Here is a 13,085-nt window from a genome sequence, read left to right as displayed (position 1 = left end):
GTGCTGCTCAATATTTTTGAGTAAAACGTGATCATTTTTTTCAGGATTCTTTTAGAAACAATAAGTTTCAAAAGAACAGCATTTACTTGAAATAGAAATCGTGTTAAATTATAAATGTCTTTACTGTCACTTTTGATGAACTGAATGTATCCTTACTGAATAAAAGTACTAATCTTTAAAAAACCAAAACAAATAAAACATCTCACTGATCATAAACGTTTGAACAGTAGTGTATGACCAAAAAATGGTATGCTTACCTCAGTGCTGAAAAGATTTGAGTCCCTCAATATTCGCATGTAAAGGTACATAATTACAGTCCATGATAGTCACTGAAACACAACAACCAAACTTGCAGCTCCTGACTGACTCAGGTGATACCACTAATCTGATTGCCTTAATCTGCTGGGTTAACTTGGCCATCAGCAAAGCCCTCCATTTTAACATGACTACTATTTCTTTACATGTACATGTGGTGGATCGATGGATTAGGAGATGCTAATAATGCGTGTTGTGTTATATTATGTATTATATGGGCATTTGGAGTATGTGTGCTATATTTCATATCTCCTATTTCTGTGTTTGTTGGATGAGTCAGAGCTGAGCAGCTCAGTGCTGGAGCTCAGGTGACGTGTCTAATTAGGGATGAGGAAGGACAGAGTCTGTCCCGGACAGTTACAGATACACAGGGAGTGAGGACAATAGGCAAGAAGCAGGACACATAAAATACAGCAGCTAAATTCAACTTTGACAAGAAATACTGAACATTCTCACCTGATTAAATCATAATAAATGATATTTAAATTTAGCTTTAATCTATTTTTAAATTCAGTTTCAGTGCTTAAACTTAAACGCATTTTATTTTTAGTGCCAAGTCAACATTTCTAATTTTAAGTTTTATTTTAAGCCTTTCATCTAATATTTATATTTTATTTCAGCTTTATTTCAATAAACAAAAATGATAATAACTGGTTTTAGATTTAGTTAACAATAACAACACTGCGAGGGACTCAAACCCTGTGTGACGACAATATCTTTTTGGTTTGGGCCAGTAATAAACCACCAGTAATATACCTAGCAACCACACATTTTTTTTTATAAATAAATAAATAAACTCTATCCCCTTGGAAAGCACGCCAAATACGCATAACCTTTACTCTATTTAATTATATGCAAGTGTGAACTCCTGAAACACCTCAGCGACTGCATAACAATCCCATGGCAACAACCCATAGCATCACAGTGGCCATTTTTCATTCCGAAATTTAAAAAATGTAGTCTTTATATTTAATCCACTTTTACAATACATGTAAATGGACAAAACAGAAAAGAAATATGTGCAGAAAATATAAAACTAGTTTTCACTAAACATTTAATTGCAAATGTTGCACGTCTTCAAGAATTGTTGTTGTGTTTATGGCAGAAGGTTATGTGTACAAAATGAAAACAAATGCATATTTAACTCAGAAACAGATGCACTTACGCAGCCTAAAACACGCAAGAGCAGAAGCGTTTCTGAGAGACAAACTATAAAACCAAAAAACAGCCGGCAGTAACTGTATTACATCATGTCAAGGCAGTGATGATGCGGTGGTTAGGCTTAGCAAGTGCATCACAATAAACAGGTTGCCATACATTTACAGTACAGACAACACTATAAACACTCCTGTTGAGTTGATACAATTATTACACAGAACTTCTGATTTTAATAACACATTAATATAACTGATTATTTAATGATATAGAAGTGTCTGTAGAATGAGACACATTTGGCATAAATGTTCAGAAACAATATACAAAAATAACATAAAATTTGTGTGTGTGCTCACTTACAGTTAAGTGAATGTCACAAATGTTTTGGACCTTTGCTGATATTTCCGGCTCATACAGTAGCTTAAAGGGACATTAACAAAGAGCTAGTAATCCGGAAAAAAATTCACGGAGACGTTTCACCTCTCCTGTAATATTTTTGCCCTTTCTCAAAGGGATATTAAAACAATTTCATATATACAGTATGGCACAAAAAGACATACAGATATAAAGCCGTAGATAGTATTAACATTGACATTGTGAGGGCTGTGGAGGAATCAGTCACTGTCACATATCAGGAGAATACTGTACCAAGCGTGACAAAAACTGCCCTAGTGAACAACCCCAGAAGCCAACAGATTTGGCTTTTTTAGCAGTCAGGTTTTTTTTTTTTAAACAAAATGTGCCTCTCGCTGCTCCAGCTCCTGCATACGCCGACTGCGTCTCTGATAGAGGGGTTTGGCGTCTGTTGGGTTTAACTCCTCAGCGCTGGATCCTGGAGACTGAGGCGGCGAGAGCGTGATGGGGCTTTGCGATTCGCTTTCCGACAGTCCTTCTTCCGCTCCTCCTGATACAGTGCTTGTCACTGTTGTAAAATTGGGCTTGGGCGTTAGAGCGATAGTCACCGGTGTTGTTGGTGTGGCGGGGGGCGTCGTCACTGCAGTGGAGACTGTTGCTGCTGTTGGTAATATGGTAATGGCTGTTGTGTAAACTGTTCCTGTAGTAGTGGTTGGTGCTGCTGAAACGGCTTTTGACAGCGAGTCAAATGACCTGAATGGGCCTCCTGATGGAGGTCTGTAGAACGTTCCAGGAGGTGGTTTTAGTGTCCGTGGAGCTCGGAAGGATATTGGGGCCCCGCTGGACTGACCTGTACCATCTTTTCTAGCAGCGATGCTGTGGGGTACAACACTAATTTCAGACGGTTTCAGCCCGCCAGAAGGTGGCAGGTTGGCCACTATCATTGCAGTTCTGGGTGTCACATCGTAATGTCTGTACTGTCTGTCCCATGTCCTCCTCAGTGTCTGAGTGTCGATGAAGGTGTTCCTGTGATAGTTTGAGAGTCGTGGTGTCGAAGGCTTCTCCGGTTCAGTGGTCTCCTGAATGGCGGCAGGCGAGTGTTCATGCTCCACGGTGCTGCGGCTGTTGCGCTCGTTGAGCAGTCGGTCCACGGGCATGCTGATTGGTCGAGACACCTGCTTGGAGCGCTGGGGACGCAGCTGCACCAATCGGCTGTTGGCACCGGGCCGGCTGAACACAGATGTGGCCTTCTGCATGTCCACAGAAGATGAGTCAACCCCATTTATATCTGAGCCCTCACCCACTGGAGAGAAGAAAATACTGTTAAACTTCATTATACAAACTATTCTTTCAAAAGAGACTCTCAGTAACCTCTTATTGCATTTAAAATCTGAATACGACTTTTGCATTTCCGGGTCAGTTTTGACCCAGTGGAACATACGTTTATAAAACAGTCATAACTTCATATTTTTCTAAACTAAAAATCATATAGTATTTGAAAAATATATATATATATATCATAGTAAATGCACAAAGCTTTCAAAGTTTTGCATGTTATTACCATGTTATTACTACAATTACCCAATATTTATTAATGATTTTTTTTTCAATGTAAAGGCCTTTCACACCAAAATTTTAATAATAAGGCTGAAGGAAATGCAAATTCACAAGTGTACAGTGGAGGGCACGGCTCAAACAATCCTTTCAGCTGTGCTGTCATTCTGGATTGTAGAAGAATAGAATGCAGGAGAAGAAAGTTCAACACTTAATTCACTAATACAAACTAAAAATCTAAAGTCATTTTTGCTTATGGTTTAACTGACTTGTCAAAAGTCAGCAGCAGCAAGTACAACAATAAATAACTTTACATCAATAAATTGAGATTAAATGCATAAAAATATTTGTTTAATTTAACATTTAATTATTGGAGGTTTGCGTAGTATTCTTTCACTGATTTTTATTTCACTGATTTTATTCATTTTGATGAATACTGAATCTGTTTTTGTGCAAGTGAGATTAGTATATGCATGCTCACATTTAGTCTAGAACTTCGCCTCTGCACTTAATCACGATTTTTCTCAAAATTGGGACAGGAGAGCTCTTACTCAATAAATGGGAAAACAAAGTAACGTGCGTTACTTTTTTGAAAAAGTAATTCAAATATTTGGTTGTAAATTTAAAAGTAATGCATTACTTTGCAAGTTACTTGAAAAAAAGTAATCTGATTACATAACCCCAACACTGATTATCAGTATTATTACAATGTTTAAAAAAAAAAAAAAAAAAAAACAATGTTCATGCTGCCATGGTTTATCAGTTTTAATTTCACCAAAGATGAGTAGAGACACTCATACTAACCAGGTGTTTGCGCTCTATCATCCCCTGTCTTCATCTCCTTCACTTCCTCCATAAGCTGTGCAGAGGTAATCACAGACGAGTGTCTCTTGTAGACTTTCGCACTCTGTAAGAAGAATAAACACAGATCACAAATCATAAATGCTAACACTTCCTAAAAATGTCCTTAAAGCAAGTGAGGTCTAGCTTCCGTTCTCTGGCCTCATCTCACCTCTTTGATATCCATTAGAGATCGGGAGTGGCGGCTGAGTTTTGGCTCTTTGTCCTGCATGTTGGGCACAAGTGAAGCCTGTGATGCCGTAGGACTGGTGGGAGACACAGGGCTGAGGGGGACATCAAAGATCATCTGGTGGTAACTGATGAGCAGTTCCACCATGCGGGCCTGGTGAGGGTAGTCAACCAGAGAGGACAGCGACACTTCCGTCTCCAACTGCCTTGGCTTTATGAGCGTGGGACCGAAGATGATACCCAGGTTACTAGCCGTCATCTTGTTCTCCTCAGATTGCTCTGTTACTCTGTAGGACAATGATGTTTTAGAGTGGTGGATTTATATTTCACTCTTACTAAACACATTTAAGGGCTTCAAGCAACAAGCAATGAAACCAGATTCAGACAACGGATTCCTGCTTTTTGCAACATTCATTTTATTTTACAGATGCTTATGTTTATGGTTTGTGTTAGCATACCTGTGCAGATGTGTGATGAGGAACTGCAGGGTTCTGTAATGGGCTGCAGGAAGCTGGCGAAGAAGGTCTCTGATTTTGAAGAGAACTCTTTTAAGCTCAATGCTGAGGCACAGCTGCTCCCCTGGTGATTTCTCTTTAGCAGAGTCAGTCTCATCCAGGTTCTGAGTCTCTTTTGCCAGCCCAATGACATCATTATAATACCGATACAGAATCAACGGCTCTGGCAACTGAAAAACAAAACAAAAAAACATTATTCTTTTTTACAGGCAATGTCGATCAACAAAAAAAAATAAAAAAAAAAATAATTCTAAATGAGAAAAGCAATGGAAACCTATAGAGTAGAACAGAGGCCGCCTACTTTTTCAGTGGCGTTGGTTCCATAAGTATATTTTCCATTCATTTCTCCCATAGGGATTTTAAAAAGTCTTTGTTAAAGTGTTATAAGCCATGCACCAAGCCAACCAGCTATGAGGTGAATCATAACATTACAAATTTTGATTTGAAGCAAAAAAGTATTTGAAAATCTGACAAAAATACAAAGGTACAAGACTTAAAATAATTTTTAACGCTTTAGTGATAGAAATAACTACAATCCTATTAACATTGCAAACAGCATAATCAAATTAAAAACAAGACATTTAAAACCACTCATTTAAAGATGTTGATTATTTATATAAAAATAATATATTTTAAGTTTATTGCAAAATATTCATATATATTCAAACGTTAAGTATTTGATTACATCTTGACTTGATTACATCATTCACAGTGCTTCATGAGAGTTGGCGGAACAAACAAGATCTTTTGGCACATTTTGCTTGTTTCGAATCTCTGATTGGTGGAATTTTCTGTACAGCATCATGGGTAATGTCGTTTTTTCACCACAAATTCCCGTTAAACACGATTATTTAAAAAGTAAGTTGAAATAATGTGGACGAACAGCTTCAACAGAAGCAACCGCATAGCTCACAGTAAGGCTTTCTTTAAAGCTTTATGAGTTATCATTAAAAATCAATTTCCCCATGGAGAAATTGAATGGAGTTTTTTACTTCCGAAACCCGACTGCTGCACTAGAGTGCAACAGTGGAGTCCCGCTAGTAAAAATCCCATTCATTTTCCTTATAAGGAACTGATTTTTAACATATAAACCCTTAAAAAAAGACCTACTGTGAGCTACAAGGTTGTTAATCGATGGTATATGCTTTCGTTGAAGCCATCAGCCCACTTTGTTTCAACTTACTTTTTAAATAATCATGTTTAACAGCTAAATTCCTGGTGAAAAACTCCATGATTCTACAGAGAAATCTCCACCAATCAGAGAATCGCAACAAGCAAACCATGCCAAAAGATCTTTTTAGCTCCGCCCACTGCCATGAAGCACTGTGAATAATGTAATCAAGACAGTCTCCCTACGCTCTCAAAATACTTAAATATTTGTGTATATATATATGCATATTTTGCAATACATGTAAAATACACTGTTTCTATATACAACCAACAGGTTTAAATCAATATAGTTAGATATATCCATCATTTTTATTTGGATTATGAAATTAAATATATTTTATTGTCCCTAATAGGGAAATTTGTTGTGGACTCGATTATCAACATTTCTATATGACCTGTTACATCTAGAATAATTCTAAAATACAATACATTCACAATGCTTTAATTACATACATTACACGCATCACATTTCATTACATTCATATTCACCACACACGTGGGTAACTGCTACAATACATAAAAGGATAGGAAGTATTACTGTCATTCGCAATGCTTCATTAGGTTGAATTCTTTACCTTATTAAAGTCATTAAGTATACAGTCTTGTAGCTTTGTCTTTTAATTTGATTTTCAAATACTTATTTTGCTTCAAAACTAAGTTTGTAATGTTGTGATTCACCTAATAGCTGGTTGGTTCATGGCTTATAACTTCAATGACTTTGAAAAAAATCTGAAACCATGGACACTGAAAAACCAGGCGGGCACTGTTGCACTCTAATATGTCAAGTTTCATAAAGACATGATGAAACCGGGATTATTTGTCCCACCACACCTGTCTTAGGTAAAGCTTGAGAACGTTGCTTATGTCATGTGGGTGGAGGTCAGAAAGCTCCACTAAGTCCTTTCCATTCTCAAAGGCCTGGCAAAGCTTTTCCACACGAGACTTCGCCCCATTCACACGATAAATGCCCTTGAAATGCACCGAAAGTGGGCGTCATTAACAAGATGACTCAAGCATTGAATTAAAGCAATTTCTTTCAGTTACATCTCAATTCTTTACCTTAATGTTCAGGGCACGACTCTCGATTTCCGAGGTGCATTTTTTTATGATGAAGGGGATGCCGTCGGGACTGTTCTTAGCAGCTAGGGCAAAGTCAATCCCGAACAGGTGCAGTCTGCCCTGGAGCTTCTTATGACCACACTGAATGGCAAGAGTCTCCAGGCATTTCTTATGACAGGCCAAGGAGCACTACGGAATAAGAGATTATAGAATGACAAACGGCTCTACTGAACAATGTGAACTGAATCAGTGTGGGCGTTGATGATGATGACGTACCTCTTCACACTCGGCCCCGTGGAACACCACCAGACTGTCACACTCTCTGCATTTGGAAGGCGCTCTCAGTTTCCGCAACTTGTGGGTGTGCGCTGCTTTTGACATCTGAGTATTGCGGAAAGGGCCGGGAGAACTGGCCGCTTCCAACACCATCTCAGAGAGGCCTGAGACGAAAGGAGACAATGTGTTTCGAAAGCTAATTTGCAAATAGTTTAAAAACACTCTTCTGGCCCATCAACGAAGTTCTGGTTTGGAAATGGGATAATCAAGAGTTTTAAATGTGAGTGGGGATAGGAACTAAAAGAAATGTAATGATTCCGGTTTGTATTCCGATTTAATGAATGACTCTTTTGGTACTTTTGAGGAAGCACAACCATCTCTCCATTTCCTCAAATGTATTTCCTAAGTCTAACATGTGTTTACATTCAACAATTATTACTGAAATGTAACACTTTTGGTGGAGAGACAGGAACTGCTAACTGTGGCATTTCGCCAGTGTCAACACCAAGCCTATCTGTACAGCTGCACAGAGAAAAAAACATGGGTGCGAGCAATTCAGCACTTGCGTGTGTCACACATCTATAAACACAGACGGCCACAATCACGCTATTCAGTTTGTACTACCAACCATTATCTGATGGGGAAGGTGGTTCCCTCTCATCCAGGTCATCTGCAGAAGACATGGTACCAGTTGAGGGAGTTCTGGGAAGCCTGCGTTTGAAATCCCCTTTAGCACGAAGACACACAAACACACACATTAGAAACTTCCTTCCTGCAGAGCACTTCTCCGTCCTGTCCAATGAGAACTAGGTCAACCAGTTTACAATCAAAACTTACAAACGTGCCTAAAACAGCAATATTTTTAGAGGAACTTCTTTTTGGGATATAATATATACAAGGCTCAACAATAAGAATGGCTGATGCCCCTGGTCAGAGTGAAAGCATTTCAGGATGTCTGGCAAAACTGTCACATGCCTGATTAGGTCATTGCTTATATTCTCACATCCCAACGATTTGTTGATCACACATATGCTTTTATGCCTGGTTTTCTGTGATATTGTGAACGTTGTTTAGCAAATTATGTTCAATTCTGCTGATGCAACTATGTCACTAAGGTCATGTTGTCTGGCTGGCGTAAATGAGGTTTTGCATTCATGAAATGATAACTGCCACAACAGCTGTAGAATTTCCAGCAACAATTGCACATTACAAACATTATAAATTATCTGTTGTAAATTGTTTAATGAAAAATATGTTTTTATGACATTTATAAAAATCTTTTCCTAAACAATAAAATGTATACTTTCTGTGGTAATGTTGGCATGGAAAATAGTAGAAGCAGTAGTATATTGTTTAATGTCAGAATAGAATAAATAACTAAATGAATGAAATCAGTCAATAAATAAATAAATAAATAGGGGAAATAATAGTATATTGTTTAATGCCAGTTAAGAAGGCTATTTTTGGCAAAGACAAGGTGAAATGAATGAACGAATAAGTAGATATTACACAGAAAATGAACAGATATAAGAAGCCATTTTTAGATGTACTTGTGATATATTTTAAATTAAGTATTTCATATAAGACATGTCCCATATTGTGAAACGGATAGTAGGATGAAATGTGTGTCAGAAAAAGCACCTGGACTGGCTGTGGGGGAGTCCATGGAGCGAGACTCGCTGCTTCCTCCAGCACTCTCTGAGTCACTGCACATCCCTCCACCACCAGCACTGCCTGAGCTCCAGGCCCGCTGTGAACCCTGCGTCCTTGACGCTAAAACACACAGAATTGACCTTAGAATTAACTTTCTATTCAAAATCTCTAGTCTCCATTAAACTGAGGGAGAAAGTCCTGTATGTGTTTGGGGGAATCAGTCTGCCTGAATGTTTCACTTAGTTCATAGCTTTCAAATGATGTTCTTAATTCTTTAGTTTAGTCATCCAGCCAGAATGCTCAGGCTGTAATCCAGCAGGCTGATGATGTCATAGCACCAGGGAATTTTTGGAAGCCGAGAGCCCATCTGGGTTTGGGCCTTAATCCTGACTGCTTTGGACGGCCAGCGCTGGGTAAAAAACCCACAGTGGCCATAAAGCTAATAACCTGTACAGGAGATTGCAACTATGAGGCACATTTGTTTGGAAAGCTTCAAACATTTTAGGATTTTGTTTAACTGGAAAGAAAATAAATTTCTTGGAGTTTTAGAGTATAACAAATGCAAGTTGAGTAGGTTGATGTCCCCCAAAGAGTGTAAAAACAGCCTGAAGTAGCAACTTTGGCTCAACCAATTGTCTGAGTTTGGGCCAGGATTATCTGTTTGTCCAAACAATGGTAGAAGGAGAATTATGTTATTATTGTTCTCATTCCATTTAGTGCCACAGACACTTATCATTGTAAACCTTAACCTACAAACTTTTAGTCACCAGCCTAAATCTTTATTGACAAAGATACAACATCTCCTACCTTGCATGTCTATACTGCTATTGGACTGTCTCTCTGCGATTTTGGTCTTGCAGGGTTGTGCGGTACCCTCAACCTCATCTGCACTGTGGTTATCCGCAGAGGTAACAGAACCCTGTGACAGATTCCCATGGGATGAGCGGGTGCTGCTCTGAGACCTCTTATGAAGGGACATTCTGGAAAGGAAAGAAACTTGTTAAAGCAGGCTTTATAAAAATACCAAAACAGGCTGTGCAAAATCTCTGCTGATTGTGAAATGGATTACTCAAAAGGCAAGCGTGAGATTTGAATGCACTGTAAAGAAATGTGATAGCAATGGCCAGTATGTTTGTACATGGGTGTGATTCAGAGGTTAAGCTGAAAAGCAGAGTTTGCATAGGGTAGTGATTATGGACAGCAGAACTTGGGTAAACAACAAGCCAAGACCGACCCTTGTTTCGTTCATCATTCTTCCTGAGGAAGATGCAAACAATGCATGGCTTGCATGGAAACTGGAGAGTGGACTAACCCAGTTTTTGAGGAAGTGGTGATGTCCTGAGACAGAGACTCCAGCCACACTCGCTCTTTAGGCAAGCTGCACACAAACTCCGAGTAGCGCTGGCCTGGCTCATACTTTTTGGCCTGTTCACTTAGAGCTTGGTAGTTTACAGATAGAGGCACAGTCTGAGCCTGCTGCATCTGAAACCAGTTCACTGTCACCTACAAGAGTTCAAGAGAATAGTCAGTATGCAATAATAGGAAAACAAATATTTTCTTTTTATGAAGGTCTTTTCAATATAAACACAACCATTTAAAAGATGGGGGTCAATAAGAATTATGTTTTGACATAAATTAATACTTTCAGCAAGGATGAAAAGGATAAAAAGTTTATAATGTAACAAGATTTCTATTTCAAATAAACGTTGTCCATTTGAACTTATTATCAAAGAATCCTCAGAAAAATGTATCATGGTTTCCACTAAAAAATTTGAGCAGAACAACTGTTTTCAACATTGATAATGAGAAATGTTTCTTGAGCCGCAAATCAGCACATTAGAATGATTTCTGAAGGATCATGTGACACTAAAGACTGGAGTAATGACCCCATCACAGGAACAAATTACATTTTAAAATCATTTTAAAATGTAATCATATTTCACAATATTACTGTTTTGCTGTATTTTTGATCAAATAAATGCATCATAGGTGAGCATATTAGACTTCTTTCAAAACCATTTAAAAATCTTACAGACCCCAAACTTTTGACCTGTAGTGTTATAAAGGGATGTAGTGATACAGACCGCTTTGAGAGTCAGGTCGCATTGGAAGACCAGCTTCCGAATCTGAGTGAGGATCTCACTCTTAGCGCTTGACAAGCCGACTTTCTTTGCCTCTAGATCAGCCACACAGGCTTTATACTGCTCCTGCGCTTCCTCTGCCTGGAGTCACCACAAAAACAGACCATGAGTCAAACAAAATAAAATCATAGTGATTTTACTAGCCTGTTTTAAGCCGCAGTATGTCATTAGCAGCACCAAACCAAACCAAGGTTTACAAAAATGAAACATTTTATGAAGAAAATGCTCGCCCATTTGCTACAGTGTGCTGAGTGGCGTTTAGTGTGATGCTATGTAGTTGCTTGAGTTGTTATAGCAACAGTAATGTTTAGATTATATGGCCAAATTTTCAGACAGTGCATCAGATGTTAAGAAAAATCAAATGAATTCCCACAAACTCTGTTTCTTATTGCCACTTTGATGCCCAGTAAACAAGGACAATAAAAGCAAGGGTGGGTGTGTGTTTGTGTTGGAGTTGAATTTAGTGTTTTAAAAATTCTTTATAGAGCCCTTTCTGCAGTACCTTCTGTAGGGCCTCTTCCTCCACCCTCCGTTTCTTCTCCAGAGTCCTGCCTCCTGCCGTTGGCTGCTCCTCCTCGGTGCGGCTGGTGGAGCTGCGTGCCTTCTCGTACTCCTCTCTCTTCTGCACCTTCAGCAGACGAGCCTTCTTCAAAGCGCTCTCGGCCTCGCTCTGAAAACACGCATGGGTTATAAAGCGCTATCGTTCTTAAGAAACATTAGTGATGAAATTCAAGTAATCATAGGTACCGTTTTCTTCAGCTCTCTTTGCCATTGTTCCTTTATCTCTTTCCTCTGCTTGTCCAGGTCATTCTTGCGGGCCAGCAGTGGCTGTTGGAATTATGTGAATTGTGTGGAATTACAGGAAATGATTTGTTGAATAGTTAGCTAAAAGTGTACAGCAGAGTCAACTGAATATACCTGTATGAATTTGTTGGTTTGAAGAGCTGTAGCCGTTTGGAGCAGAATATTATTGTACTCGATCTCATTTTTAAAGGCAGAGACGTAAATATCCCGGAATGGCATGTAGTCCTTTAGATAAAGACACACAGTCACACAGTAATGTCACTTAGAGGCCCAAAACCAAATACAATAACGTTCAAAAGTTTGGGGTCAGTACGATGTTTTAAAAATGCAATTAATTCCTGTGATGACAATTTCAGCATCATTGCTCCAGTCTTCAGTGTCACTGAAGAATATGCAGATATGCTATCCTAATATGCTGATTTGATGCTCAATAATCATTTATTACTATTATGTTGAATGTTGAAAACAGTTGTGCTGCTTAACATTTCAGTGAACAGTGACAGACAAAAGAACAGCATTTCTTTTCATGTTATCTTTTGTAACCTTATAAATACCTTTACTGTCCCTTTTGATCAATTTAATGCATCCTTTATAAATAATCGTACTGACCATAAATGTTTGAGCATCACCTTTGATCAAAACAACATACTAAAAAGACCATCACCTGCTGACTTGCTACTGCCTTTGCAGATTCTGCCATCTTGGCAAAACCTTTTGCACATTCCATGTCTGTCAAACACAGAGAGACCACATGAAACACTAAAGATCAACCTTGAAGACTCAAAACAAGTAAGATCAGGCTTTAAGAATGGACTGACCCAAGCTGAGGCGTTTCTCCACCCAGGCCAACACGTCTTTGGTGTATTTGGACCAGGCCTTGGCATAGAGCAAGGCCGACTCTACTCCACTGTCATTCTTCAGCAGGAGGAGGTCCACCTGCTCCACAGTGGACAGCTCTGGAAACAGAGCATGATCTGGAAACACACACCCAGAACACCGCATATGAACACACGCATACAAAAAATACACAAACGCTCCACATTGTTTAAAAAGATTGCTA

At 38.8% G+C, this 13,085-nt stretch overlaps 2 protein-coding genes across 5 annotated transcripts in view; both read right to left on the bottom strand.

Annotated features, from left to right (window-relative positions):
* Window positions 1–409, bottom strand: part of abca4b (ATP-binding cassette, sub-family A (ABC1), member 4b) — a 51,995-nt gene extending 51,586 nt beyond the window's left edge. Inside the window, exon 1 of the mRNA XM_081374350.1 lies at window positions 258–409. The gene's annotated coding sequence lies outside the window, so the exon portion shown is untranslated. The remainder of the gene's footprint in view (window positions 1–257) is intronic.
* A 736-nt stretch (window positions 410–1,145) lies between these two features.
* arhgap29b (Rho GTPase activating protein 29b) overlaps window positions 1,146–13,085 on the bottom strand; it is a 38,207-nt gene continuing 26,267 nt past the window's right edge. For all 4 annotated transcript variants that reach the window (XM_081374007.1, XM_081374009.1, XM_081374008.1 and 1 more), the window contains 17 exons: window positions 12,844–12,999; window positions 12,690–12,754; window positions 12,140–12,250; window positions 11,969–12,049; window positions 11,724–11,891; window positions 11,165–11,302; window positions 10,393–10,583; window positions 9,888–10,060; window positions 9,069–9,200; window positions 8,056–8,154; window positions 7,428–7,591; window positions 7,152–7,340; window positions 6,924–7,061; window positions 4,866–5,092; window positions 4,391–4,694; window positions 4,183–4,285; window positions 1,146–3,127 (listed from right to left, as the gene is read on the bottom strand). In XM_081374007.1, coding sequence (XP_081230133.1) covers window positions 2,199–3,127; window positions 4,183–4,285; window positions 4,391–4,694; window positions 4,866–5,092; window positions 6,924–7,061; window positions 7,152–7,340; window positions 7,428–7,591; window positions 8,056–8,154; window positions 9,069–9,200; window positions 9,888–10,060; window positions 10,393–10,583; window positions 11,165–11,302; window positions 11,724–11,891; window positions 11,969–12,049; window positions 12,140–12,250; window positions 12,690–12,754; window positions 12,844–12,999 — 3,368 coding nt within the window. In that variant the 3' untranslated portion in view covers window positions 1,146–2,198. The remainder of the gene's footprint in view (window positions 3,128–4,182; window positions 4,286–4,390; window positions 4,695–4,865; window positions 5,093–6,923; window positions 7,062–7,151; window positions 7,341–7,427; window positions 7,592–8,055; window positions 8,155–9,068; window positions 9,201–9,887; window positions 10,061–10,392; window positions 10,584–11,164; window positions 11,303–11,723; window positions 11,892–11,968; window positions 12,050–12,139; window positions 12,251–12,689; window positions 12,755–12,843; window positions 13,000–13,085) is intronic.

The sequence above is a fragment of the Scardinius erythrophthalmus genome (assembly GCF_964197995.2).
Source record: "Scardinius erythrophthalmus genome assembly, chromosome: 9".
Classification (NCBI taxonomy): domain Eukaryota; kingdom Metazoa; phylum Chordata; class Actinopteri; order Cypriniformes; family Leuciscidae; genus Scardinius; species Scardinius erythrophthalmus.
This window is presented reverse-complemented; position numbering and strand designations above follow the sequence as displayed.